Source organism: Canis lupus, chromosome 9 (assembly GCF_011100685.1).
Source record: "Canis lupus familiaris isolate Mischka breed German Shepherd chromosome 9, alternate assembly UU_Cfam_GSD_1.0, whole genome shotgun sequence".
Taxonomy (NCBI): domain Eukaryota; kingdom Metazoa; phylum Chordata; class Mammalia; order Carnivora; family Canidae; genus Canis; species Canis lupus.
In genome coordinates, this window is record NC_049230.1 from 48,836,035 (window position 1) to 48,858,142 (window position 22,108).

Below are 22,108 nucleotides of genomic sequence, written 5' to 3' on the forward strand. Positions count from 1 at the left end.
TACCTTCCTCGTGAACCCTGCCACTACCAGGCATGGGGGCTGGTCTTCAGCAGGAGTGGGACATTTCAGTGTCTGGCATCCCATCACTCCCCTCCCGCCCCCCAGAATGGGGATCTAGGAGAGACCGTAAGGGATGCCTGCTGACGCTTCTCCAGTGAACCCAAAGGACTGTGCTGCATTCCATCCAGCTTGGGCGAGGGCAGCTCCCACGTTTGAGCCCCGTAGGCCATGGATGGTGGGTGTCAAGCCAGGGCCCCAACGTGGCATGAGAGAACTCCAGCCTCAGAACAGCTGTTTATTTACATGTCAGGTTCTTCAAAGTAACAAAGCCCAGGGGGAGCCCTTCAGCCAGCCCTTTGGTCAGGCTCCACGTGCTCCCTCCTGCCCCCTATCCCCTTCTAGCCTCTCCTGGTCCAGCTCTGCAGGCCCTCTGTCAGGGTTCTTGGCATCTGAAGCTGGGGAACGAGGGTGAGGGGGGACTACACAGGGCTTCCCTGGCTTGTTGCAGGAGGGTCACAGGAACTGCCTCGGGATGCTGGAGCAGGCCAGGCCTCCAGCTCCTGTGTTCCTGTCCTTGGCTGGAAGGCAGAGTGAAGACGGGGGCACCAAGAGCAAGGGTGGCTCTCCAGGGCCCAGGCAGCCCCCTGGGAGGGAGAGGAGCAGGATGGGGGCGCTTGTCCATCAGGAGTACTTGAGGTTGGAGCAGGGTGTGGGTCCTCATCCATCAGGAGTACTTGGGGTTGGAGCAGGCGGCCCCAGGGGTGGGGGTCCTCATCCATCAGGAGTACTTGGTGTTGGAGATCTCTTTCCAGAGCAAGGTCTTCGGGTGGCTCTCCAGGGCCCAGGCAGCCCCCTGGGAGGGAGAGGAGCAGGATGGGGGCGCTTGTCCATCAGGAGTACTTGAGGTTGGAGCAGGGTGTGGGTCCTCATCCATCAGGAGTACTTGGGGTTGGAGCAGGCGGCCCCAGGGGTGGGGGTCCTCATCCATCAGGAGTACTTGGTGTTGGAGATCTCTTTCCAGAGCAAGGTCTTCAGGTGGCTCAGCACCAGAGAGTGGTGCGCCTCCACCTGGCTGGCCAGCCCGCTGAGCGTGGTGCAGGTGCGCAGCTGCTTGCCCAGCTCCTGGCGCAGGTCGGCAGGGGCGCCGGGCAGCAGGTAGTCCCGCAGCAGCTCACAAACCTTGGCCAGGTTGGGCTGGATGAGGTCGTCCTTGCACTGTCTCATGAGCTTGTCGCAGGGGGCCCGGCAGTCCCGGCCGTAAGTGCAGTCCCTGCTGTGCTCACAGCGGCGGCCCTGCAGGAAGCGGCGCACGGCCGCCTCAGGGGCCACCTGCTGCAGGTCAGCCATCCTGAAGTCATACTGGGCCGTATAGCCCACGTTGGCCAGTGTGGTCTCGCACATGTAGAAGGTCCCGTAGGCGCCGTGGAAGAGCTCCTCCACGAACTCCAGCAGGCCGATGGCGACTTTGGCCCTCCATGGCCACGCGGGCCCCAGCCACCGCTGCAGGGCTGAGTGCAGGGCAGGTGGCAGCAGCGTGTGCAGCAGGGGCGGCAGGGCGGCCCCATGCCAGGAGCCATGTGGTACCCCCTCGGTGACATAGAGGTCCCCACAGGAACCCAGCAGCCTGGATGCGTGCTCCTCCTGGAGGGACAGTAGTAGCAGGAACTCGTTCCGCTGCAGCAGGGCCCACACCGACTTGGCCTCGGCCAGGGACACACGGCTGTCCTTGTTGAAGTCGGCCATGAGCAGCACCTGGCCGACCAGTGCAGGCAGGGACGGCAGGTCTCCCAGGGTCGCCTAGCATTGAGAACAAAAGGAGCCCGAATGAGGGCCAGCAGGCTTGACCTGGTGGCAGGTCTCTAAGGTAGCAGGACGCCCTCCCTGACGGAGCTGGCTCAGACCCTGGGATGATCACTGAAGGTGGGGGGGGCACCCATGATTCCCAGCACATCTGCCAGCTGGGGAGAGCCCACCTCCAGTACACAGAGGGAGGGGACTTCTCAGGGCTGTGCAAAGCTACCCTTGCCGTCCCCTGGAAGCCCTTGCTGACCACTGGTGCCCCCTCACTTCTCCAGGAGCTGCTCCCGGGGCTCTGGGTCCCGGCATCTGCACTGAGATTTGGAGCTGGGGAGCACAGAGGTGAAGGTGCTCCCGCCAATCCCAGCCTCCTGTGCACACACAGCTCCTGGCTCTCCCCACACAGATGCCCCCTGGGCGGAGGGGGGCCCTCTGTACCCAATGGGTGCCCCCCTGAGCAAGGGTCTGCCCGGAGCTGGGGTCCAGCCACATGCCTGGCTGGGGGCTCTGACTCCCCCTGCCCTGAACTCCACACGGCCCCCAGGAGCCCACTGACCTTGAGGAAGCTGAGGGTCATCTCTCGGAACTCCTTAATCGAGGTGCCCCGAGTGGGCTTGTCGAACAGCACCAGCTCCTGCCGGGGGGCCGGGTCTGACCTGGCCTTGGGGTCCAGGCCCTCCTCGATGCCACACTTAATGGTCACCTCCTTGCCCTGCCACAGCCCGCTGTACACCTGGATGGGGCCACAGGGGTCCTCCGAGCAGACGTCCCCTCCCGCTGCACCTTGTGTCTGAGCCCCGGGCCCCCAGGCAAAGGGCAGGAGGGCCTCCCAGCAGGGCCCCGGGGCTGAGCCCGGCCAGAGCCTGCTGGGCTTACCTGCTGGCCCGGGACAGACGACAGGCACGTCCTCCACTCCACCTTGTGCAGGTTGCACAGGTCCTGGCAGATGGAGCCAGAGATGATGCCCTTGTGGTACTGGTCACACTGGAGATGGGAGGAAGACACCAGGACGTGGCCTGAGGAGGAGGGGCCCCTCCCCTGGCTGGCTCTGAGTCCTCTGGGGTGCGGGGCAAGTTGTGACCCCATCACACATGTCAGCTGCCCCTGGTTCTTCAGCTGCTCCACTTGGCTCAGCTCTCTGTGGCCACACCTGAGCCACGCGGAGGGCCTGGGCACCTCACCCCGCTGGCAGGAGGCTTTGTTTGCCAGCCCCTCGCAGAGTCACAGCCACTCTTACCACCCATCCCCACCATCCCTCAAGGTGGGCTCTCCCCTGTGGCAGGAAGTGGGAGCAGCAGAGCTGGACATGATGGGGCCCTGCCCCTGCCCCAGGGTGATGGGAGGGGGCTACTAGCAGAGTCTGTGGTGGGGCTCCCCCCACCCCCAGGTTCTGGGCCTGGGGCTGTCCCTCACGCAAGCCGCCCGCCCGCCCGCCCCCCAGGCCACCTCATTAGCTAGATGCCCTGTGAGTGGGAGCTGCTTGCAGCCAGAACCAGGCTGGGCTCCGCTGTGGCTGCCCTGCAGGTCTGGGCTGACCCAAGCAGGAAGGTGGGGGCACCCTGGGGGGATGGGAGTCCAGCATCTGCAGCTTGGAGCTGGTGGGGTGCATTCCTGGAAGTGCATCACCGTTGCCATGGAATCCGGCCCTCACAGAGCCTGGCTGGGAGGAAGGAGAGGGAAGCAAGCACAGGGAGGAGTGGGGAGGACGAGGAGGACAGGAGGAGGCAGAGCAGGGCGCCACCGCAGTGTGGGGAGGATGGAGGGCAGGCCTGGGACAGAACCAGAGGCCTGAGAAGGAGGCGTCAGCTGTGGTGTGCAATCGCTGGCTGCTCACCCAGATGGTAAAGGAAACACGGAAAAATCATCCCCCTGCCAGCAGTGGGCTCTGGGCCCCAGCAGCACAGGGCCTTCTGGGTGGGCAGCCAGGAAAACGCTTGTGCCCAGCAACCCTCCCCCCCAGGGCCAGGGAAGGAGCCTCCTGGCCACACTGACCTCCAGGCTGGGGAGAGGCTCCCTGGGGGCTGAGGGGGCAGACTGCCCCATGACCTCAGGGCACTTCCAGCCCATCAGGCTGGGGGCACAGGGCCCTGCCTCCCAGCCTGTTCCCCATCTACAGGAGGCTGCATACCTGCCAAAGCCTCAGAGCCCGCAAGAACCTGCCCCATGACCCTGGTTGCTTTTGGACACGCTGTGGAACCCCCACGAGGCAGGCAGATCTCCTCAGAAAAGGGGAGGGTGCCCCCACAGCCCAGGGGCAACCCAGGGAGACAGCCTTAGCCAAGTTTCGTGGGTCTCAGAATCCCCTGCTGAGCCTCCAGCGGCTGTTCCCTGCATCCCTAAGCGCCCCGCCCCCCCCAGCTGCCGCCCTCATGCCTGCAGTGCACCCCAGCCCCAGAGCTCACTACAACCCTCCCCCACCTCTCAGGGCCCTTGGCTGCCCCAGCACCACCCTCACCCTGAGCAGTCCACACAGCAAGGCCTCCCCTGCCAGATGCCCCCGTCTGCCCTACACAAACCCCAGACCCCAGGACATTGAGGGCAGAGCTGAGTTCCAGTGCCCAGCTCAGGCCTGGCCCCTGGAGGCCACCATCATGGGGGAGGCAGAGAGGCCTCTCCCCCAGTGTGGGTCCTGCATCTGGGCACTGGGTGCTAACTGGGCCCCGGGGAGGTATGCAGCCAACAGTCGGGACTAGACCCCTCTCGGCCTCTTGCAAATCCTGTCACGGGGGTCCCCAGGCCCCCACTCTAACCCCACCAAACTTGGCCAGAGCAGGCCTGCCAAGCTGGGACATGGGGCCCCCTTCAGTTTACGGCGGGGAGCAGCTCCAGGCTGCGGTGACGTGGAGAGGGTGGCTCCTGCAGGCCCTCTAGGCCTGTCCTGGGGCAGCAGAGCCTAGGCCCTCAGATCGCCGGGAGGCCAGGCAGGGCGCAGAGCTGGGTCAGAGGAGTCTGGGGCTTGCTGGGGCCCCCAGGGCCACTGTGGTCCTGTCCCCTCAGCCTGAGTCAGTGTGACCACCAGGGGTGCAAACGTGAGCCCATGTGCCTTCACGTGTATGAGCACTTGGGCTCATCGCACCCACTCCCCCACATGCACACCCATGGACTTGCATGCACTCACGAGTGGCCTGCTCTGAGGCCACAGGCTGAGACTCTGGCACTGCATCCGATCCTTAACTCTGGGAGGGGCGCTCAAGGCCACTAACGGTCTCCCTGCTAAAAGTCCTCCCCCCAGGCATCTTGGAACATTCCAGCCACCAGCTCACACCCTCCTTCCCACCCACAGCGGCCTCCCCACTGTCCCCCTGCCTCCCTGCCACTCCCTAGCCTCTCCTACACCCAGTGCCATCAGGTCCATCTCAAAAGTCCACCATGCTGGCGCCTCTGAGGATCCAGGGCCACCTCGGAGTGGCCAGCACTAGGTGGGAAGGAGGCCCGGGGCTCACTGCTCCGCGTCAGCCCAAGGCCGGCCCCCGGCGACACTTACGATGACCACCTGACACACACGCCCACGGCAGAGCTCCGCGTAGGATGAGTAGTGCACATACACCATCCAGCTGCCCACGAAGATGCCCAGCCAGACCAGGAAGACGTACTTGACCCTGAGGCCCGGGAGCCGGCCCTGCAGGAGAGAGGCCTGTGAGGATGCACCAAACCCGGGGTGCGTGGGTCCCCCAGCCTTCCCAGCCTTCCTCTCCCAGGGCCAACACCCTGCTCCACTCCATCACCCTCCACCCTCCATGCGCCCACTCTGGGGTGGGGGCAGATGCCTGGTCCTCCCAGACTTACATCTCAGCGCAGGCAAAAATAAACCTCAAAAGGAAGGAGGACACAGAATTGGCAACTCTATTTCGATGAGTAAAAGTATTTTTCAGAGATTTTTCTCCCATCTTGCTCTCATTTCATGATGACCTTTAACCTCTGCACAAGGTCAAGCTGGAACATCACCACCACCTCCCACCACCCCGTGCGCGCTGTCCTCTGATGGGTGGGGAGTCCTGGCTGATGCGGGGCCAGCGTCAGGGACCCAGGTAGAGGCATGGAGGCCGCTGGTGTGGAGGGCAGGCCTCAGCAGCCCTGCTGCCCATACAGGACTGTACCCCCATGGGCATTGTCCCCAGAGCCAAAGAAGGGCCAACCCAAGGGACCACTGGCAGGTGAACAGGGTCCATCCATAGCACGGAAAATCATTCACTGTTTAATAGGAAGAAATCCCGGCACCTGCCACAATGCGGATGGACCTGGGGGACACAGTGCCGAGGAAGGTGAACCTGGTGCAGGGGGACCAGCCCTGAAGGACTCGCTCCCAGGAGGCTCCTGAGGAGTCAGACTCACAGACATGGGGGTGGGGGGTGTGTGTGTCACAGGGACAGAGTCCAGTCTGGGAAATAGAACAGGGACAGAGGGAACAGATGCATGACAGTGTGAGTGCGCTGACGCCCCTGAGACAGTAAATTTTAAGTTATGTGTATTTTCCCGCAACAAAGAATAAATGAGACAAGCCCCAGCCCCACTGCCAGAGTACTGCCCCCATGTCTGCGGTGGGCTGGGACAGCGTCTCTGCGGGCTCAGCCCTCCGCCAGGTTCCCCAGCAGATGAGCAGAGTCACAGGGGCCAGGGGCCCAGACCCACCTGCAGCAGGTGCACTGAGGGTGTGGCCTCCCACCCAGCTCCCAAACCCGGGTTCCAGGGGCACCCTCTCCCTTCCCACCCTGCCCCCAAGCTACAGGCAAACCACAGGCCACCGGGACTGCTGTCCAGGAGCAGCCAGCTGAGGGCACAGGGTCACCAGTGTTCTGGTCAAGGTGGCTGGACCCCAGCGCCAGAAAGCAGGAGGCCCCTACCCGCATGGGGGGGTGCTATGTGCCCCAGCTACCCGGCCAACTCCTATGTGCCCCACTGGGCCACAGTGCTGGGCCTGCTAGTTCTGGGTCCTGGCTGGCTCTGAGAGATGGGGCCACCAGCTCTCTGGTGAACACGGGGTAGGTAGGGGCCCCTGGGCCCAGCACGGGGGCTATGGCCATTTTCACGTTCCTTCAGGAGAGGCAGGGGCCTCACCTCCTGCTTCCATGGCACCCATTCGCACTGCGGCCCTCCGGGGGGGGCTGCGGCAGGAGGACCCCAAGAGCCACAGGGCATGCTTGGAGCCTCAGTGGCCAAGGAGCAGTAGGCTGGGGTGCCCTGTGCAGGCCAAGAGGCTGGGCCTAGGGCCCACTTGTCCCGGCCACCACATCTGCTTCCGTCAGATTTGTTCAAAATGAAAAACAGGAAAGCAGAGAAACAGTGGGTGGGGGGCTGGGGAGCTAGGGGTGTTGTTTCGGCAGGACAAGGTCAGAAGACTTCCAGTGGGCAGAACAATGCTCTGCAAGGTGGCGGCCGGTGTGTGTGTGTGTGGCTTTTGGCCCTGAGGGGGCCCTGAGACTGGCCCCAGGGGGTTGGGGGCTCCCAGCCAAGAGGAGGGCAGGCTGGAGCAGCGCTGGACTGGGGGCTCACGAAGTGGCAGTGGGCCCTCCCACACACTAGCCACACCCCAGCCAGACCCCCTGAGGCTCTCCCAGGACACAGTCCCCATTGGCAGGCTCCCACTGACCCAACATCCTGATCTTAGATACCTACTTCCTCCAAGAGCAGCCCCTGCCTGCCTCCCCCCCACCCCCCGGGGGGCCTGGCTCCCCCATTGAGGGAGCCCGGGAGTCCCTCGTCCTCAGTGCGGAGCGTCCCATGCAACTGCTCCCCAGGCCCACCTGGCCCTGGTTCCTGATGTAGCCACTGACCAGGTCAGTCATAGCCACATTAGCCTCGGGCCAGCACGATGGCACCAACCTCACCTCCAGCCCAGGAGGGAAACTGAGGCTCTGAATGGGACCTGACAACAGCAAGTGGGTGGGGCCTCCGCAGGGCACAGGGAACCAGGGCATCCTGGGTCCTAGGTCAAGCTCAAGCTCTCCCCCCTCCCCCCATCCCTGCAGCAACGTGGTCAAGGCCCCTGGAGGGGGCGGTACACACCCGACTTCCTGGCCTAGGGGTGGGCCTTTGGACACCTCAGCTCCCACATGGTCAAGGGCTGGGCCAAGACCAGGATGTACCCCGAGGTCCTAGGTGGTCAAGGAGGGTGTCCCACACCAAACCCCAATGTTTCCTGGCTCTGAGGTTTTTCCGCACAGGGTAGCTGAGGACATTCAGGCCGCTGGCACCCAAGGGCACCATCACCCTTCCAGGGACCCTATTGGCTGGGCCCTGAGACAGCCTGGGGAGGCCAGGTGTGGGCATCTCGGTCACAGGGTGGGCCTGCCTAGGAGCACCCAAAGCAGAAGTGACAGGCTTCTCAGCGGGGTCTCCCGGGGCAGACAGCGGGCCCCAGGCTGGACAGGGACATGTCCAAGGTCAGGGTGGGGTCAGGGCACACCCCTGGACTCGGGCTGGCTGGGAGATGACCCAGGGGGGACGTTATGTCCTCCGGAGAGCGTTTCTAGGTGGCCCAAGTTTTCCATAACACAAACACAAACCTTCCCTCTTTCAAGTGAGGAAAGAGGAGACTGATGGCCACGGCGTGGTTTCCGGGCCTGCGGGAGGGTCCAGCCCGGGGGAGGGCGGCCCCCGCAGCATCCGCCGCCCCTCCGCCCGCCCATCGGCGCCGCTCCCAGCCCTCGCAGCCCCGCAGCCGCCCCGGGCCCCGCAGCGCAGCGCGTAGGAGCCCCGCGACCCGCGGCAGACCCCGGGGACGGACGCCTACCTGCAGGCCCTTGGAGAAGGGACAGAAGAGCACCAGGTGCGCCAGGCGCCGCAGCCGCCGCATGGTGGGCCCCGGCGTGCGCGGGCCCGGCTCGGCTCGGCCTCAGCCCCAGCCCCGCGGGCCGGCCCGCAACGGCTGCCCTCCGCCGCCGCCTCCCCGCGCGCCCGCGCCCGCGCCCGCGTCCACGACCACGACCACGACCACGTCCACGTCCACGACCACGCGAGGGCGCACTCTGCCGGCCGGCCCGGGCGGGGGCGGGGGCGCAGGAGAGGGGCAGGGGCGGGGGAGGGGAGGGGCACCGGGAGGGAGGCGGGGGGCGGGGGAGGGGAGCGGCGGAGGGCCCCGGCGAGGAGGAGGGGAGGGGCTCCGGGAGGAGGAGGGGAGGGGCGGAGGCAGCGCGGCGGGCGTGGGGGAGGGGCGGCCTTGGGAGCGGGGGGCTTTGGCTGCGGGGCCCTCCTCGCGGACGCCCAGCCGGAGCCCCAAGGCAGGGGGAGCAGGAGCGGGGGTCCACGTGTGGGTCCCAGGCCGAGGAGCGGCGGGTCTCGCCCCTGTTTCCCGGAACGCGGGGGGCGCACATTTGTCGCTGCGTGGCCCTGCAGCCGCCGCTCCCTCCGCGCCCTCCCGCGTGGAGCCCTGCAGCCCCCGCGCTGGTCGTTGCCCCGCGTGCCGGGAACCAATGCAGCAGGGGCGCCTCGGGGTCCGGCCCTTGACCGGCGGAGGCCGGAAATCCCGTACCTGGTCCCGGTGGAGCCGCGCGCCGCCCCGTGCGCGTTCGCAGGCGGCCGTGGGGCGGCGGGGGGCGCGGCGGCCCTGAGCTTTCGCAGGGGATTTGTGTGAGGGTGGGTTTTCCCTCCACTCGGACGCGCCGGGCGGCTCGCTGACCCGTGAGCTGGTGTCACCTGCCGATGTCGCTGTGAGCTGTGGCGGTGCCGGTGCCGCGGCGTGCATTTCCCTATCCACTGACGATGTTAAAACACATTTATCTTCTTTGCTAAGACCATTTAATATTTTTTCCCATCTTCTCTTCGCTAATGTTTGTGTCCTCGTATTCACTGTGGGGAGTTCTCTGTGTCTTCTGGAAGCCGCTACCTTATCAAACAGGTGATTCGCCAGGAGTGTCTCCTTCAAAGAGCACAAGCTCCTAATGTTGACCAAGCCCATGACCCACTTTTTCCTGTTGTGGTTTGTGTGTTTCTCACCAGTGGCATCGGAGAAATCTGTGGAGCCCAGCTGCGCAAACATCTTGGGTGTTTCCCTCTAGAGACTTTGGTACAGCAGTGTCCCCGTGTCCCTGTGGTCTCACTCGCCACCATGGCCGTGGTCCTGGAAGGAGATGGCCTTCCTCCTGCCGGATGCTCAGGCCAGCAGCAGCGCCCGCAGCACTCCTCGCCTGCACCCCTGCCTCCTGCCTCTCGTCCAGCGGGCACCTCACCTCTCATGGTGTCCCACGGGGGTGAGCACAGGGCGGCGTGACAGCAGGAGAGCAAGACCACAGCCATGTAACTTTGGTGCAGCATGCCATTACCGGCAATCTATTTTTATTACATTATTTTTTTAAAAGATGTATTTATTTATTTGTGATAGACAGAGAGAGAGAGAGAGGCAGAGACACAGGAGGAGGGAGAAGCAGGCTCCATGCAGGAGCCTGACGTGGGACTCGATCCCAGGTCTCCAGGATCACGCCCTGGGATGCAGGCGGCACTAAACTGCTGCACCACCGGGGCTGCCCTTTTTATTACATTATTGTCACTGCTGTTGTCCGCCTAGTTTATGAGCTGGGTCACAGGCATGCATGTCATGGAGAAAACACAGCCTATATGGGGTCAACACTGTCTGTGGTTTCAGGTGGCCGCTGGGGGTCTTAGAACAGGTCCCATGTGGGTGAGGGGCGGGCTACTGTCTTGGGTTTTGCACGCAGGCCCATGATTCTGGTCGAAGGTAACTTTTCTAAACCGTGCGGGATGCAGGGCAAGGTGGCATTTCGGGTTTTGGTTTTGTGTTTAGGGATTTTTCTTTGGTGGGCTTTTTGCACATGGATGTCTAGTTACTCTGGCAAATTTGTTGAAAGGTGAACTCCTGTGTGATGCTATCAGTGCTTCCTGCGGGTCACCACGCTTCAAGCAGCCTTCCCCCAGCAGCCTGGACACTGGTTTTCAGGAAGTCCCACTGGGCAGATTCCCAGCGATTCTGCAGGCACCACGGTGACCTCTCCGCCACTGCGGCCCAGCCTGGGGCCAGGGGGCTCTGGCTCAGCCCTCGTGGGGGTTTGCTCTTTAGGCCATGCCTCTGTCGTGTAAACTCTACTGTGCGCATTGCCACGCAGTCTCTGTCACCTGACGGGGCACTGACTGACACAGATCAGGTACAATAAAGGACCCAAGCATTTTATAAAACTGAGACCCACTATACCCTACACTTGAGACCATGTGGCTCACCCTCAGCCCCTCAGTGTCCTCAACCAAGTGGTCATTACCCTCGAACCTAGGCCCATGACAGTCACATGGGGGAGCCCAGGTGGCTGGACCAGAATTAAGTGTATGCCCCGTAGGGCCTTTTGGGGCACCCGGGCTAGCCAAAGCGTGCCCTGAGAGGAAAGAAGCGTCCTGCTCAGGAGGGTCAGGGTAGAAGCCTGGATATCCCAACAGGACCTGGATGCTCCCCAACCCTTTCACCCTGGTCATGACTAGGGAGGTGGTTGAACAAGGAGTGCTTGCCGGGGGGCAGCCGTCGTACCCAGGCCAGGGAGAGAGTGCAGGGGTGGGACCAGAAACCTGGAAGAGTGCACCCTGGGGGAGGCTGCACCCAGCTCAGCAGCAGTAGGTGCCAGGCTGCAGGACACTGGAGGGCCCCCGACACCTGAGCAGCAGCCCACATGGCTGTTTTCAGTGACGCGCAAGGAGCACCATTATCAGATCACAGGAGAAACCAGAGACCCACTGTGTTTTGGGGGCCCCGGGGGGGTGGTGGCCGGTCAGCAGGGGTGGGGGTGCTTGGGAAAGCAGCCCAGTGGCAAGGTAGGAGGCACACCCCACAACCCTGAGACAGCATTGATGTCTGAGGGCATCAGTTTGCCAGGAGCTGGGGGTTGCTGCCTGGGGCTGTGTCCCCCGCCCCACCCCGGGCAGGAGTCCCATTTGGGGTGTTGTGACCACCTCCACCTCAGGTGTACAAAGTCTGGCATGTTGCCCCCCATCTGTTATGCAGGCTGTCACCATGCATGGTGCCATATGGGATGCTGGGTACAACGGTGGCTGGGTGGTACAGCGGCTCGGCGTGGTCAGGGAGCAGGCGCCCACCGCCCTGAGTGTCTGCAAGTGGCCTGGTGACCGCCAGCCGCTGTCACTTATTCCAACAGTGCCCAGCCCCCAAGAGGGGAGCCTGTAGCCTGTAACCCTGCAAGTAGCTGTACTGGCTTCCTAGGGCTCCGTGACCCAACACCACGGCCTGAATCGCTGTAGGTAACAGGCACTGATTCCGCAGCCATCCTGGAGAGCAGAGTCCACAGGCTACGTGTCAACAGGGTGGCCCTCCCTCCAAGGGTTCCAGGGGACAGGCCCCGCCTCTCCCAGCTGCAAGCGTTGCCAGCCATCCTTGGTGTCCCTTGGCTTGTGGCTGTGTCCCCACCGTTTCAGCTTTCACTGCCATAGGCTGGCTGTCCCCTGCCTGTCCTCTCTCTGTCTTTGTGTCCTCACCTTCAAAGAGCCTATTTCCAAAGAGGTCGCGTTCTGAGTTTCCAGGTGGATGTAAATCTGTGGAGTGTTTGGGGGGGAGGGGACACTATCCAATCACTACACAGACCAAACAGCTGCATCATTGGAAATAGCCCAAGAATTAGTGAAAATATAGGGACCCCAATATAAGAAAAGTGGCTTAATCAGGAGAAAAAGGTATTTATCTCTCATGTAGCACTCTAGGCTAAGCAAGCAAAGGCTGGGAACCCATGCTGTCTGGGAACTTACATTCCTGCTGCCCTTATTGTGCTGCCATCCTCAAAACGTGGTTTCTGTCTTGCAGTCGAAAATGGCTGCCCTAGTGCCGGCCATCACCTCCACGCTCCAGCAAGGAGGAGGAGTGAAGACATGACAAGCATGCCACCCCCTTTAAGGACCCGGAAATACATACTGCTTCTGTTCTAGTCCCTGTAAGCTTAGTCACGTGACAATGCTTGCCACAGAAAAGCCTGGAAATGTAGTCTTCATCTGGATAGACACACGTCCCACTAAACTCCAGGGTGCTGGAACAAGTCACAGGAAAAATGGAGAAATAAAGACATAGGCCCCCTGGGCACATGGCCCTTCCATAGCCCATCCCCCTACCCCAGGCCCCAGTAGCCTTGCACTGAGGTCAGGGGACATGTGTTCCCTGCAGGCAGGCATTCCGGGATGATGAGGGACGGGGCAGGGGTGTGGCCGGGGAGGAGTGGGGTTCCAGGCAGAGGAACAGAGTGTGCAGAGGCCCAGAGGCAACAGGCTGGACCAGGTATGAAATGCCTGCATTACAGCCGGGTGTGCAGTGGGGGGGGGGGGCGGGGTCTGAGCTAGGAGGCGGGGCCCTGTGGAGCCTCCAATCTGGACTCAGAGCTACAGCCCTGAGAGCCTAGGGTCACCGGGACAGGTGCACAGACCAGTGGCTGGGGGCGCTGACAGTGGAATGGAGGCTGGAGCAGCCTGGGGGCTACTGGGGTCCCCAAGCTTGGGGCCATGTGCACTTGTCAGAGGCCCCCCACACAGCTGACCCAGCCATTCCTCACTGCTACCTCCTCTTATAAGGGCACCAGCTGGGATGTGGGGCCCATCCAGGTAATCCAGGGTGAGCTCACCTCGGGACCCTTGATATCTGTGCAAGGGTCATAGGTTCGGTCACACTCCTAAGTTCCAGGGGACGTGATCAAGGTGTGGGGACACCGGCCAACCCACTACAATGACGAAAGCAAATTGCAAAACAGTACACGTGGAATGATACCAGTTTTGTTGTTAAAGAACATGTGGTGTTATGAAGATTTTATTTATAGGGGCACCTGGGGGGCTCAGTGGTTCAGCGTCTGTCTTTGGCTCAGGTTGTAACCCTGGGGTCTTGGGATTGAGGCCCACATCGGGCTCCCCAAAGGGAGCCTGCTTCTCCCTCTGCCTGTGTTTCTTCTCTGTCTCTGTGTCTCTTATGAATAAATAAATAAAATATTAAATAAATACACAAATAAGTAAGTAAGTAAGTAAATAAATAAATGGCCAACGTAGGTCTGAGTGGCTGCCCTGAGTGCCCAGAACCATAGCACCATTATAAGGGCTGCACCATGTTCCATTGCCTGAAGAAACCCTGGTTTGTGTAACCATTGCCTCTTGCTGGGTACTTAGGGTGGTCTGCTCTTCCCTCCCTGAGCAAGGCTGGGCGTGTGGTCTTCTGGCTGAATCTGTACCCCATTCCTTAATGATTAACTTCAGGACAGGTTCCTGCAGATGACATTTCTGGGTCAAAGGCCTTATCTGCCTTGGTCCATGACAAACACTGCAGAGCCCCACCCAGCCACCCCACTGGGGCCCCTAAATGGTCCTGCTTCCCTCCTGTTCTTTCAGCCCCAGAATGCATCTGTCTTGCCACCTCAGAGTCTTGTGAACGCTGTTCCCTCTGCTGGGACTTCCACACCCCCCACCCCCACCCCCACCCGAAGGCAACCCCTTTGGGTGGGTCCCAGCTTCAACGGCCCTGTCACAGAGGCCTTCCAGGTCACCTGGCCCCTTGAATGCCAGGACTCCCCCATCACACCCCACCCCACCCCCCAACCATGTCAGGCTCACCACAGGTCCCCCAGCTCCCCACATCCAGGCCTGAATCTGCCTCTGCCCCAGACCTCACTTGGGACCTCAGGATGTCAAAGACCGTGACCTCTTCCTTCCCCCCCACCACTGAGAAAGCGGGGGGGGGGGGGGGAGGAGGAAAGCAGGGGAGATGAAATTGGGGAGAGAAGGTGTTAACCGCACAGCAATCAGGCATCAGTGGGCAGGCTGGCAGTGCGTGACCCCTGCGGCCGTGGGTGGTGTCAGAGGGCGGCAGAAGGCTGGGGGGCAGTAAGGGGCCCTGAGAACGGCTGGCTGTAGGGCCTAGAGGAACAGCACCCCCTCAGCTCCCGCCGTTAGGGGAATGCATGCCAGGGTCAGGTGCTGTACTGGCTCCTACCTTGCTATCTCCTGCTGATTTCAGGCCCATGTCACCAGCTCTGTGTACCTGGCTCATCCTGACACCATGTGGGGCCAGGCCCCCAGGCAGCCCTCAGAGACCCCACCTCAGGGACAGCCAGCCCGCATGCTGGGGGGACGCTCAAGCAGCCCTGTAGGGGTCAGAACACCCAGGAGCCTGTGCGTCCTGCCCATAGCCAGCGTGCTGCCAGCCTCTGAATTCCTCAGCCCCAGCCAAGTCTTCTCAATGACCTGGGTCACGCCTGCATCACCAAGCCGCAGTGAATTCCTGACCCTAGAGCCATTCCCCGTTTGAGTGGCTATGCTTGGGGTGCTGGTTACGCAGCAACAGATGAGGGATGCAGGACGACGCTTTTAGGACTGGATGCCCGGAAAAGCGCCTTCCCAGGGAGAATGTTCCGAGAAAGAACGAGTGACAATGAGTCCAAGCGGCATTTTATTTTATTTTATTTTATTCTATTTTTAGAGAGGGAGGGGGGTGAGGAGAGGGAGAGAGGGACTAGTAGTTTCCTCACTGAGCACTGAGCCCATCTTATGACCCTGAGCTCATCACAACCCTGAGATCCTGACCTGAGCTGAAACCAGGAGTCTGATGCTTAACCCATTGAACCACCCGATGCCCCCCGCTCCCCCTCCCCCCCAAAAGGTGTTTTAAAGGGAACTGCTTGGGATCCCTGGGTGGCGCAGCGGTTTAGCGCCTGCCTTTGGCCCAGGGCGTGATCCTGGAGACCCGGGGTCGAATCCCACGTCGGGCTCCAGGTGCATGGAGCCTGCTTCTCCCTCTGCCTATGTCTCTGCCTCTCTCTCTCTCTCTCCATGACTATCATAAATAAATAAAAATTCAAAAAAATCTAAAATCTTTAAAAAAAAAAATAAATAAATAAAGTGAACTGCTTAATACCAGTCCACACTCCTTGGGGGGAGCTGGAAGCCCCCAGGGTCAGCTCCACCAGCCTCTCTCCTGGGGCCCTGCTGCATGCTTCATGTCAGACTCACAGGACTTTCTGGTCCTTGAGGGCCTCCCTCTCTCTCTTTTCTGGCCTCAGGTACTCTTCCCCCACCTCTGCATGAGCCGTGGCCAGGGGTGAGACCTCACCTCCTGCAGGTAACCAGCCTGGATTACAGGGCAGCCCCAGGCAGAGCCAGTGCACACTGTTTGCCTCCCTCTAAGGCCCAGGGACAGCAAGCATCCCTGGGACAGGCACCTACTCTGCCTTACGCTCTGGATCCTGGGAACAGCACACACGGTAGGTGAGTGAGCTTTCTGGGGCCTCTGTACCAAGTGGCCAGAAAGGGTTACTTAAAACAACAGAACTTTGTTCTCCATGTTCTGAGGCCAGAAGTCCACAATCCAGGTGTGGGCAGGGCTGTGCTCCTGGGAGCCTCTCGGGGAGGGTGCTTCCTGCCTCTTCAGGACCCTGGGCTGTGGCGTCTCCCTGGGTCTGCCTGTCCCTTTTCCCTGCGTCTCCTCTAGGGACACTAGTCACTGGATTTAGGGCCCACTCATGTAACCCAGGATGACCTACTTGTCTCAAGATCCTTAGTCCATGGGATGCCTGGGTTGCTCAGTGATTGAGCGTCTGCCTTTGGCTCAGGACATGATCCTAGGGTACCGGGATCGAGTCTCACATCGGGCTCCCTGCATGGAGCCTGCTTCTTCCTCTGCCTGTGTCTCTGCCTCTCTGTGTGTGTGTCTCTTACGAATAAATAACTAAAAAATCTAAAAAAAAAAAAATCCTTAGTCCAATACACCTGCAAAGACCTCTTTTCCAAACAAGGTCCCACCCCAGGCACAGGGGTGAGGGTGTGGACACGTCTGTCCGGGTGGCCCCTGTCCAGTCCCTGCAGGCAGTCAGTGCACTGGACACCCACGAGCCCCTTCCACTGCAAAACAACAGAACTCGGGGGTCTGGGGCTCAGAGGACTCCCGACACCTTCCCCACCAATGACCTCTGACCTCTGACCCCCCAGCACCACTGAGGGGGATCAACAGGATTCCCACAGACCGAGGTCAAAGAGACCGTGAACTCCACATGAAGGACGCACAGCGTGTGGACAGTGACCCACGGTGAGTGAGAGAGCACAGGAAAGCCGGCCCCGCGACCCCAGACACAGGACTCGGTGGGCATGGGGGCAGGACAGCTCAGGGGAAGCGGGTGAGGACAGGTGGCTTTGGGAAGTGGGAGAGCCGTGCCAGGAAGCTTGGCAGCTCTACTTCCTCATGCTGGCCTTAGAGGGGTGGGTGGTATGAGTGTGCCTGGCACCCTGGTGGGCCGCTTGCAGGGTTTGGGGGCCTTGCCAGGCCCTGGAAGTGCTGAGCAGTGTGGGTGGTGAGTGTTGTGAACGAAGGAGGGCAGGTGCAGGCAGGTAGGCTAGGCCTGGGTTCAATAAAGCACCGACCTTCCCGCTCTGGGGAAGCTTCAGCCCCTGGGAAGGATCCGCAGTTGGATGCTCGTTATTTATTCACTCATTCAATATTTACTGAGAACTGCACTGTCGCTCAGGACCTGGGAATGGAGAGCAAAGAAAACCTTTGCCCTAAAAACCAAAGCCTCACGAGGTGGCGGAGAGACAGACTCATGTTAGTTCAGCTGTGAAGTGAGGAGAACGTGTGGGTCCTAGGGAGGGTCCCATCTAGGCAGGGACTGCACTCTGGTGGCTAGGGCTCCTTGGGGCAAGAAGGGCCCATGGGCGGGGCCCGACTTGGGGTACCCGGAGCCCGGACCACAAGGGGAAGCCTAGAAGGAAGTCTGTCCTCTAGGAGGGGAAGCAGGGGTACAGGGGTGTCCAGGAGGAAGTGGGGGACAGGGTGCCCCTAGGGAGGGGGCCAGCCCTGCCTGGGCTCCTGACATGGAGAGTCAGCTGCTGCTGCCTGCTTGCTGTGCCTGCTTCTTGGGGCAGATGGCTGTAGCCCTTGAGTCACACGGCCGGTCACCCCACTGGCCACAGGCGCACCCTGCATATGACAAGCTGGGATGAGCTGCGCCCCCCTCAACTCGCGGTCCAAAGCCCCAGTGGATCTCCGTGATCTCTTGCTGCTCTGGGACATCAATGCAGCTGGTCACCAAGGAGCCAGTGGTAGGTGCTCAGATGCACATGTGAATCCCACCCAGCCCTGCACACACCAGGAGGCAGGCGGCACTGACTGTCCTGGAGGCTATGGCAGAGACGAGGGTGCAGACAAGGGGCTCACCAGAGTTGGAAAGCCCAGGAGGGGGCTCCTGGAGGAAGGAGCTCCAGAGCTGAGTCCTAGAGGAGATCTAAGGGAACCGAGGAGGGGAAGCATCAGTCACAGGTGGGGTCAGCGAAGGGACCCGGCCAGGACACCCAGTCTCTGTCCCTCTCATTTCCCCAGAGTTGGCCCCAGGTTGTCCTTGGGCCTTCCAATCAGTCCCCATCCCAGGGCTGCCCCGGCTGCCTTGCTGCCTCTTGGGGACAGCGATACTTGGCCACCGGGGGGGAGGGCTGCCCTGTTCCCACGTTAACAACCAGGGAAGAGACCACGGCTCATCCAGAGGCAACATAAACGCGGGAGTCAGATGCGGAGAAGGTTGATGGTGCAGCCTGTTCAGGGCAGACACTGGCATTTCTCCTAAAGGGCAGTGCATCCCTCCACCTATCACTTCAATCCTCCCATCCCCGTCCCCATCCCTGTCCCACACCAACACCCGCAGGATCTAGGACTCTGAAACCCCGTCCCAAGTCCCAAGACAAACAGATGGCAGGTGTTGATGCCCTGGGGGGGGGAGGACCCCTGCTGAGGGTACGACCCATTGCCTTTTAGTTATTCTATTGCAGCAGGACGCACACAACCTAAAATTTGTCATCTTAACTGTTTTTAAGGGCACAGACAGGGGCACCTGGGTGGCTCAGCAGTTGAGTATTTGCCTTTGGCTCAGGGTGTCGTCCTGGGGTCCTGAGATCTAGTCCCACATCAGGCTCCCCACAGGGAGCCTGCTTCTCCCTCTGCCTTTGTCTCTGCCTCTCTCTGTGTGTCTCTCATGAATACATAAATAAAATCTAAAAAAAGAAAAAAGGCCACAGCTCAGGGGCGTCAATGCACTCACACTGCCCTGCTGTGGCCCCTCCATGGACCCCAGGATGGTCCACCTTCCCAGGCAGAGCCTCTGCCCCCACTGAACACGGACCCCTCCCTCCTCCCTCCTCCCCTCTCCTCTTCCTTCCTCCTTCCCTCCACTCTTCCTTCTCTTCCCCATGTCTGTGGGTCTGACTCCTCTCGAGTCCCCTGGGAGTGGACCCTTAGGACTGGTCCCTCTGTCCCCTCGCAGCTGTGGTGGCTGACGCTGGCATAAATTGCAAGGGGGTTGGGTGTCGTGCGTCCAAAAGTTCCAGCTCCTGCTTCCAGTCTGGCACCAAGGTTTTTCTGGGCCACCTCCCCTAAGCCGTCATAGTCTGGACACACCCAGCAGAGCCACTCCAGGGTTTTTTTTTTTTTTTTTTTTAAAGATTTTATTCATTTATTCATGAGACACACACACACACACACACACACACACACACACACACACACACAGAGGCAGAGACACAGGCAGAGGGAGAAGCAGGCTCCATGCAAGGAGCCCAAGGTGGGACTTGATCCTAGGACTCCAGGATTGTGCCCTGGGCTGAAGGCAGGCGCCAAACCACTGAGCCACCCAGGGATCCCCTTCTCCAGAGTTTGACCCAGAGGGATGCTCACTGTGTGGCCAAGGTACCCCATGGGGTGTCCACCATGCTGTCATTAGCAATGTGGAAGCCCTGGGGGCAGGCCTGGAATCCTACTGGCTGGCGACTCAGGGAGCATCCAGGGCGCACTGTGGTGTGCAGGATGGGTGGGGGGAAGCTGTGCACATGCGTGGGAGTGCACATGGGATCATAAGTGCGCACTGTGGCAAGCACCCTGACAGTGTCCGAGGGACCAGGACCTGGACGGGAGGAGCCCTGGCCCTGGCAGTATCCACGGGACAGGACGGAGGTGGGAACGGAAAGGGAAGACCGTACCCAAAGGCATTGTCTCCTCTGTGCATGCCCATGGGCAGATCCAAACCCACACAGCCACCCAGGCCAGCATGGCCTCTCCATGAGGGCCTTCCTCGGGGCTCCAGTCTCCCGGGCCCTTCTCCCAGAAGGCTGTGGGCCATGCACCTGTCCAGGCCCCCAGCAGCCTGTTGGATACTTTCCTGTGACGCCGTGCTATTCGAAGGCTTGGTGCCTGCCAGGCTGCCGTATGCTTTGTAGGGCTGGCCGCTCCTGGGTTCCGGGGCCAGCGTGATCTTCCGCCTGTGGGAGGTTATGGAGCTGGTGTCAAAATAGGAGGACATGTGATAGAATGAGTGGTGTTTCCTACAACCCATGAGTCACTGAAGGGTGCCTCTGAAGCTAGTAAAACACTATATGGTAATTCATTGAATCCAAATTAAAAAACCTCCAAACCCACTTGTAGACACAGGGCTCTCCAAATACGGGGGATAACATGCGGCCCAGGGCTTGGAGCTTGCACCCACTACCAGGCTTAGCCAAGTCTGGGCATTGCAGCAGGGCGGGGAGGCCCAGCATGCGCCCTGGGGAGCCCTCCCCTGGATGCGGGACCCAGGAGGGATTTCCAGGACCTGGGGCAGGCAGGGGTGAGCACACCTGTCAGGAAGTCCTCACTCACACTCACACTCCCACCCTGTAGGCAAAGACACCCACCTGTGCAGGGGTCGGGGGTGAGGGGTGGTGTTCCTGCTGCTGCACTGCTATGCCTGTCTGCATGAGGAACCACTCTCATGTGATCCAGTGACTGGGCTCGGTACCCCCCAAACCCCCAGGATGCATGGGAAGAGCCCATCTGCTGGCTAGGAAGGCCCCAGGCACAGGAAGGCTGTGCCACTCCTCCACACTTGCCTCTGCTGCCTCGGCTGGTGCCTGGTCGGGAGCACCTGAGGCTGACCTGACCCCACAGGACCCTTCCCCACCAGAGCCCGGGCAAGGTCCAGGTCCACGAGCCCCCTGAGCTGGGGGCCTGAGCTGTGCACGTGGACTGGACGGCAGACAGGGGGAGGGCAGAGAGAGAGAGACGGGTCCGTGCAGAGCTGGGATGAGAGGAGGAGACGGATGGTACAGGAGCCATGGGGCAGGAGGAGGGAGGGGGAAGAATGACAACCTCCCCCCTCCACCTCCACCTGCCTGCTGCTGGCAGCCCAGGCTGCCCCCGGGAGGGGTTGGGGTTGGGGTTGGGGTGGGGGGTCCGGGGGAGAGAGAGGCTCAGAAGGACACAGAAGGCGGGAAGAGAGAAGCTCCTGCCAAAGGCCCCTCCCCCAACACCATACCCCCTGCCCACCACCCACCCTCTCCCTGCACTTGGCAGCCTGGTCCAGACAGAGCCTGGGGGCCTGCAGTCCTCACACCAAGCACCATCTAGGGGCCTCCGGACAGGCTGCCAGGATTGGCAGCAACCAGAGCCCAACCTGCTGCACCCCTTGCAGTCCAGGGGTGATGGTGACGGACGGGTCAGCAGCCCTGGGTGGGGTGGGGTCAGCAGCCCTGGGCAGGGTGGGCTCTGCTTTACCACCAGGTATCTGCTCCCTGCCAGGAGGGATGGGGTCAGGGGCTCCTAGAGCTCCTCCCTGTCCCTAGTCCCTCGTCCCTCCTCTGCCACCTGGGCTGCATCCACCCTCCCAGGGTCTGTCCACCAGAGGGCAGTGGGGCCCAGCGTTTGGCAGCCCTGGGGAGGGGTGGGGAGCAGTGGGGACAAGAGCACAGAGAACCCAGAGCCCCAGGGTGGGCATGGGGATGGGCTCTGCTCTGGGGAAGGGGTCGCACAGGGCGCCTGGTTAGATTTGAATTCAGAGGGATGCCTGGGTGGCTCAGTGGTTGAGCGTCTGCCTTGGGTTCAGTCGTGATCCTGAGGTCCTGGAATTGAGTCCCACATCGGGCTCCCCTGCAGGGAGCCTGGTTCTTCCTCTGCCTGTGTATGCCTCTCTCTGTGTCTCTCACGAATAAATAAATAGAATCTTTAAAAAAAGATTTGAATTCAGAGGAACAGCAAATTAACTTCTCTGGTATGAAAACATCCCAATCATCTCATGGGACGTTCTTAGGCTAAAACAGTGTTCCTTCCTTATCTGAAATCCTAGCCTCACAGAATCCTGTATTTTGACTCCTAGATCTGGTGGTGCTGCCTGGGGACAGCAGCTGTGGGCAGTGGCAGGAGTCAGGGTGGGGCTGCAGCTCCCGGTCCAAGCTCATTAGCTCAGTGACTGCTGTCTGACAGGTCACTGGTGACGCAGGTGGATGTTGGCTGCGGTGCTGGCTGACATCCACGCAGAGGCAGGGTGGGGTGCTGTGGCTTGGTCTGAGCCAGGGAACCTTGTTCCAATCTCTCACTTGTCCAGACCTCTGGGGG

General features: G+C 61.2%; 1 protein-coding gene and 1 long non-coding RNA gene across 4 annotated transcripts; one reads left to right on the plus strand and one right to left on the minus strand.

The window, feature by feature from the left end:
* Positions 1-266: 266 nt before the first annotated feature.
* Positions 267-8,665, minus strand: DIPK1B (divergent protein kinase domain 1B). 3 transcript variants are annotated; one of them, XM_038548740.1, is made up of 6 exons: positions 8,528-8,665; positions 5,282-5,416; positions 2,674-2,781; positions 2,354-2,551; positions 1,012-1,797; positions 267-802 (listed from the first exon to the last, which is right to left on the minus strand). In XM_038548740.1, exons 1-6 carry the CDS (start codon positions 8,588-8,590, stop codon positions 779-781), a joined length of 1,314 nt encoding a protein of 437 aa, XP_038404668.1. In that variant the 5' UTR covers positions 8,591-8,665; the 3' UTR covers positions 267-778. The 3 variants fall into 3 exon arrangements, with proteins under 3 accessions (XP_038404668.1, XP_038404669.1, XP_038404667.1); XM_038548741.1 differs by having other exon boundaries at positions 267-1,797; positions 2,354-2,530; XM_038548739.1 differs by having other exon boundaries at positions 267-1,797.
* LOC102157149 lies at positions 8,406-12,538 on the plus strand. The gene is made up of 3 exons (XR_005364803.1): positions 8,406-8,563; positions 9,733-9,983; positions 10,599-12,538. It is a non-coding gene; the product is annotated as an uncharacterized LOC102157149 (long non-coding RNA).
* The last annotated feature ends 9,570 nt before the right edge of the window (positions 12,539-22,108 follow it).